This window comes from Oryzias melastigma, linkage group LG18, assembly GCF_002922805.2.
Source record: "Oryzias melastigma strain HK-1 linkage group LG18, ASM292280v2, whole genome shotgun sequence".
Classification (NCBI taxonomy): Eukaryota; Metazoa; Chordata; class Actinopteri; order Beloniformes; family Adrianichthyidae; genus Oryzias; species Oryzias melastigma.
Genome location: NC_050529.1, coordinates 465,486 through 471,862, shown reverse-complemented (window position 1 = coordinate 471,862; position 6,377 = coordinate 465,486). Strand labels below are relative to the sequence as shown.

Genomic DNA, 6,377 nt, shown 5'->3' with positions numbered 1-6,377 from the left:
ACTGAATGATCAACATTATTGTTTGATTAAAACATTTTTTTTCAATATGAAAATGTTAGCCATTCTTAATCTAATGTATTATTAAAATGTAAGAGGAGTAAATTAAACCATAACAAATATATTTTAATATAAAGTAATTTTGTGTAAAACTCTTCCAGTTGGTGTGACTGTGAGTCCCAGCAGATCTCAGTTCTTTAAAGGACAATCAGTGATTCTGAACTGTGAGGACGACAGCTCTGCAGGATGGACTCTGAGGAGAAACACCTCAGGAGGAACCAGGACTCAGTGTGGATCTGAGTGGGGATCAGCAGATGGTTTGTCCTGTAAGATCAGCTACATGTACGAAGAAGACAGTGGTGTGTACTGGTGTGAGTCCAGAGGGGGAGGAGCCAGCAGCATGGTGGTTAACATCAGTGTCTCTGGTAAGATCAGACTGTGGAGTTAGTGTTGCTGCAGCTGTGTGCAGATGGATGAAATGCTTTGTCTCTGTGTTGAGGTGGATCAGTGATCCTGCAGAGTCCTGTCCTCCCTGTGATGGAGGGTCATGACCTCACTCTGAGCTGTCAATCAAAGACCCCTCCCTCCAACCCCTCAGCTGCTTTCTATAAAGATGGCTCCCTCATCAGGACTGAGCCTACAGGTCACATGACCCTCCAGCATGTTTCCAGGTCTGATGAAGGTCTCTACAAGTGTCACATCAGGGATCATGGAGAGTCTCCATCCAGCTGGATCTCTGTCTCAGGTGAGGAGCTCCTTCAGGGTCAGAGGTCATGATCCTCTTCTTCATCATCATCATCATGATCATCATCTTCATCATCATCATCTTTGGTCTGTTTCAGAGAAACCGCCAACCACACCTGATCCTTCAACCACCTCTGCTCCTTCAACCACATCTCCTCCTCTTCCTCTCTCTAAATGGTTACCTGCTGTGTGTGTTGGTGTTCTGGTTCTGGTTCTTTTGGTTGGACGACGTGTTCTCAGAAAGTCTGAAGGTGAGGTTCGTTTTAAACTTCAGTGGAAAAACTTGTAAAGAAAGATCAAATTAATATTTCATGTTTTGTTTTTCATCAGCTGATGGACCAACAGAAGTTACGTACGCTGACATCAACATCCAGCTCCGCCCCCAGCAGCCAATCAGACGCAGGACAGGTAGACTTTCAAAGATTCAAAGGTTCAAAGACTTTTATTGTAACTGTCAGGAACAGTTAAATTGTGGGGAGTCCACCAGCAGCGATGCACAGTACAATAAAAATATAAAAAAGAAGTTAAAAATAAGAACAAAATAAATAAGTAGAATAAAGTAAAATATACTGTATTTAACAGTAATAATATGAAACTGTACAGAGGTAGGGCAAAAAGGGAAGTACACGACATAATTGCAGCATAGTAATAAATATTATTTAAAGTGAGGTGTGCAGTTGTGCAAAATTGACAATAATTCCAGATTGTTCATTGGATGTTGTTCAGCATCCGTATGGACCAGGGGAAAAAGCTGTTTGTGAGTCTGGAGGTATGTGACCTGATTGACCTGTAGCGGCGTCCTGATGGCAGCAGGTCAAACAGGTGGTGGGGTGGGGTGGGTTGGGTCCTTCAGGATTGTAGATGTTCTTTTTTGGCAGCAGGATCTTGATAGGGTCGCAAGGGGGGGCAGGGGGCAGCCGATGATTTTCTGACTTTGTCGTGTTCAACATTTAAATGATAAATCTGTAAAAAATGTATTACTGTGCATCAAAAGAAACATTGATTATTTTGTCATGTAAAATCCTTAATTTCTTAATGATCTTTGAGGAAAATCTTCTTGTTGACCTTCAGATGACCTTGTAATATCATCAGATGCTAATAATGACCAATGCTGACTCATAACTATGATTACCTGAATCCATTTCATTAAGATCCAGAGTAATCCTCTCCTGTTAGGACTTGCTCAAAGGAGGTTTGTGGCTTTTCCTCCCAACACAACATCAACACAACTTAATGTAGTTCACAACATTCAGTCATTTTCAGCCAATACAACCTTGAACAGACAAATTGATGGTTCATCCTAGAACCAAATGCATAAAGAAATATGAGATTGATCCATGGAGAGAAAAAAGTCTCAACATATTAGTGTGTTTTAGTAATACTCGGTTTGTAAGGTGTGTCTGTATGTTTGTTAAGGCTGCACACAGAATGTTTCAGAACGGTTGTGAAGGTGGTGGATGAAACACCTGCAGACGTGACTACAAAGATGAAAATAGTTTCAGGTTCTGTCTGGTTCTCACCTTTAGCCTGCAGACTGTACATCCTCTGGACGTGTCTCTGTAGAAACCACAGACTCTTTCTGTGAAACAGGAAGGACAAAAGCCACAACACATTAGCATTTGATTAGCATTAGCATACTCTCATCATCCACTGAAGTTCTGTTTTCTTAAAGAAGCTCCAACAAACTCTTAGCTTTAATATGACAGAGAAAAATCACCTTAAACATCTCCAGACCAGGAGTCTACATGTGTGGACGTCACATTGTGGTTATATTACCATGAACTTTTATTCTGCTTAACCAGAACTCTGAGATATGGTCTTAAAGTCCCACTCTGATCCTCTTTTGATTTGTTTCTGATCCATTCACTGTGTTTTTAATTATGATGATTCTGTTTAAGACAAAATATAAAAACGTGTTGTTTCTAGGACATAGTTTCTGCAGAGCGGCAGGAGCTCAGTCGTCAGTTGTGGGCTGGACTATTTGTGCAGATGTAAGCCTTTGCCTATATCCCATCATACCTCTGTTTCCACTCTCTCCCACTAGCTTACAACCCCTCACAACCCCACCCTAACGTTAGCGCTGTAACAAAAACAGAATAGCATCATTTCTATCCAGCCGTACAGTTCTGATCTAGACTCCATGGATCTATTTGCCTACAAGTAGATGATCAGAATGGGGCGGAGCAAAGAGCTTGTGAACTACAGTTTATACATAACAACTACAAGCTACACAACTGCACCACTGGAGCTACAGCTCTGGTGTTAAAGGGTTAAACACACATTGGAAGGGGTCTTTAACGGGCGATCTTTGGGGGCCAGATGACCCCACCCTGACATTGACGTGTTTTTCAGAAGAGGGGGGTCCAGAAGATCCCATTCCCAACGTCAACGTTCTAGGGTAGTGGGAGGGTTACGAGGTTAAAGCAGACTGTCTTTGTCTAAAGTTATCTGATAGAAGCGTCTGTCTCTAAGCAGAGCAGGCCCTCTCTGGTTGTCATGGCGACCTTTGTAAATGTTCACGACACTTCTATTTTCTGACACTTCTCTTTCAGATCTCTGATCAGAAACAGATCAACTTCCCGTTGATGTAGCACTTTAGAAAGCTACCCTTTCTTAAAAAGCACAGTGGTCTCTTTATATCTTTTCTTAATAGTTTTATCAGACCAAAGACAGGTGGTGGGGGGAGGGGTGCTAGCAGGCATTTTCTATTTCTGCAGAGCAGTGGATATAAGGAGAACAGACCAACACAGACCCCATCCTTGATCATGAACGACCCAGTAGATGAGACAGGTACATTGAGACATGGCGGTCCAAACTCTGATTGGACTGAAAGACTTCAACAGGATGTCAAAGTATCATAAAGTACACAACTGTTACCATTTACCAAATACAACATGAATCTTCTGGATTCATGTTCTCTAATGAAGATGTTTCTTCTTGAAAACATGACCTGTCTCTGGGAGAACACACCTGAGCAGGTGAGGATCAGATGAACATCCTTCACTCTGATCATTTCTGCTGTGACTGGACGAGGTGTGGATCTGTGGTTCTACGAGGTGTGGATCTGTGGTTCTACGAGGTGTGGATCTGTGGTTCTATGAGGTGTGGATCTGTCCTTCTACGAGGTGTGGATCTGTGGTTCTACAAGGTGTGGATCTGTGGTTCTACAAGGTGTGGATCTGTGCTTCTACAAGGTGTGGATCTGTGCTTCTACGAGGTGTGGATCTGTGGTTCTATGAGGTGTGGATCTGTGGTTCTATGAGGTGTGGATCTGTCCTTCTACGAGGTGTGGATCTGTGGTTCTACAAGGTGTAGATCTGTGGTTCTACAAGGTGTGGATCTGTGCTTCTACAAGGTGTGGATCTGTGCTTCTACGAGGTGTGGATCTGTGGTTCTACGAGGTGTGGATCTGTTCTTCTACGAGGTGTAGATCTGTGCTTCTACAAGGTGTGGATCTGTGGTTCTACGAGGTGTGGATCTGTTCTTCTACGAGGTGTAGATCTGTGGTTCTACGAGGTGTGGATCTGTGGATCTACGAGGTGTGGATCTGTTCTTCTACGAGGTGTAGATCTGTGGTTCTACGAGGTGTAGATCTGTCCGTCTACGAGGTGTGGATCTGTGGTTCTACGAGGTGTGGATCTGTGGATCTACGAGGTGTGGATCTGTGCTTCTACGAGGTGTAGATCTGTGGTTCTACGAGGTGTAGATCTGTGGTTCTACAAGGTGTGGATCTGTCCGTCTACGAGGTGTGGATCTGTGGTTCTACGAGGTGTGGATCTGTGGTTCTACAAGGTGTGGATCTGTGCTTCTATGTTCCCCCATCCCCCCAAGGCTGGAGCCGCCCTGCACTCACCACAACTGGTGATGCTTCAGCTGTAATTAAACATGACAATCAAAGGTTCACAGCTTCCTGGAAGTTTCTGAGCAGTCCCGGGAGTGTCTGAGAGGTCCTGACAGTTCCTAAAGTGAACATTTTTTGAGTTCACTGAAGTTCTTGAGAGTTCTTGGGTGTTCCTGACTGTTTATGAAAGTTATTAGAAGTTTCCAAGAGTTCTTGAGACTTCCAGAGCGTTCTGGGAGTGTCTAAAAGTTCCTGAGAGTTCTTGGAAATTTGGGAACATTTCTGGCAGTTTCTCAAAGTTCTTGACCATTTCTAAGAGCTCTTGACAGTTCCTGAAAATTCAGGAGAGCTCCTAGACATTCCTGAAAGTTCTGCAGAATTTATTAGAGTTCCTTAATGTTTCAGAGAGTTGTTGAAAGTTCTCCAGAATTATTGACAGTTTCTGAGAGTTCCTAAAAATATCTGAGAGTTCCAGAACATTTCTAGGAGTTTTTGGGGAGTTACAGAATATTTCTAAGAGTTCATGAAAGTTTCTAGAGGTTCCTAAAAGTTCCCGAAAGATATTTGGAGTTTGGGAATATTTCTGGAAGTTTCTCAAAGTTTCTGAGAGTTCCTAAAAGTTTCAGAGAGTTTCACAAGAAAGAGTTCAGCTGGAACCTGAACATCTTAGCTGCAGATTTAGATCTTCAAAATGTTCTGAGATGATCCAACAGAACCACAGCTGACTGTAGAACGTCAAGATCTGATCTGATCTGAATGAAGGGGTGGATCAGAGTTCATGTGTTCATCATGTCTTACAGATGGAGATCCAGCTCCAGGTTCTACAGCGAGAAGAGCAGACGAGACGTTTGGACAGAAGACCATCAGAGACCGATCCGACAGGAAACACCTGACAGGTACACTTCCTCCGAGGTTTTCTGCTAGACTTCATTCCTCAGGACGGTGGAAGATTTGTTGGTGAATGTTTCTACTGGACTGGGCGGGGTTAGAGACTTTGATGGGAGATTGGGGAGTTTCCTCGTTTTGAGAAGGGGAACTGGAGGATGTCCTCCAATTCCAGGAGGGTCACATGACTCAGCATCCCAGGAAAAGTCTGGTCCAGGGTTCTGGAGAGGAGAACTCCTGATGGTCTCAGATTTAGGAGAGACGGGGTGGTTTCTGTCCTGGTCCTGGAACAGTTCTGGATCAGTTCTGTACCTTGAACAGAGTTCCTGAGGGTTTAGGGGAGTCTGACAATCCAGTCCACACGTGTTCTGTAGATCCTGAGAGTTTGGTCTTGGTACTTGAGGTTTTTGGTGGGAGGTGATCTGGGATTAAGGATTCTGGGTGTACTGGACAGGTCACAGCAGAGTGGAACATCTGGAATGAGTTTAGAACCTCCAAGTCTGAGGTAGTGATGTCAAGCAGAGATTGTCTTCTCCAGTTGAGTGGACAGCTCCTGCCTCAAGTTGAGGTGTTTAAGTATCTTGAAGTTCTGTTCAAGGGGCTGCGCGGTGTCATAGTGGATAGTGCTGTAGCCTCACAGTGAGAAGGTCCTGGTTCTGACCCGGCTGGAACTTCTGTGAGGAGTTCACATGTTCTCATCTCACATGTGTGGGTTCCCCAGAAACATGCTTCCTAGGATCATTGATGATACAGACATTGTCCCTAGGTTCCTGACCGATGGGAAACCTGTCCAGGGTGAACCCACCTTTAAACCACAGTAGCTGGGACAGGCTCCAGCAACCCTGTGACATTGAAAGGGATGTAGGGGTTTAAGAAGATGGATAGATGGATCGATGGATGGATGGAGAGA

At 44.0% G+C, this 6,377-nt stretch overlaps 1 protein-coding gene and 1 long non-coding RNA gene across 2 annotated transcripts in view; both read left to right on the top strand.

The window, feature by feature from the left end:
• Positions 1 to 212: 212 nt before the first annotated feature.
• Positions 213 to 742, top strand: LOC112141513 (protein turtle; the record flags this gene model as incomplete). Its single annotated transcript, XM_024264668.1, is given in 2 exon segments — positions 213 to 422; positions 497 to 742. Coding segments are annotated over 2 exon segments (331 nt in total), but the record flags the coding sequence as incomplete, so codon positions are not given.
• A 108-nt stretch (positions 743 to 850) lies between these two features.
• Positions 851 to 6,377, top strand: part of LOC112141516 — a 5,955-nt gene continuing 428 nt past the window's right edge. The window contains exons 1-3 of the long non-coding RNA XR_002918403.2: positions 851 to 992; positions 1,072 to 1,149; positions 5,383 to 5,478. This is a non-coding gene — a long non-coding RNA (uncharacterized LOC112141516). The remainder of the gene's footprint in view (positions 993 to 1,071; positions 1,150 to 5,382; positions 5,479 to 6,377) is intronic.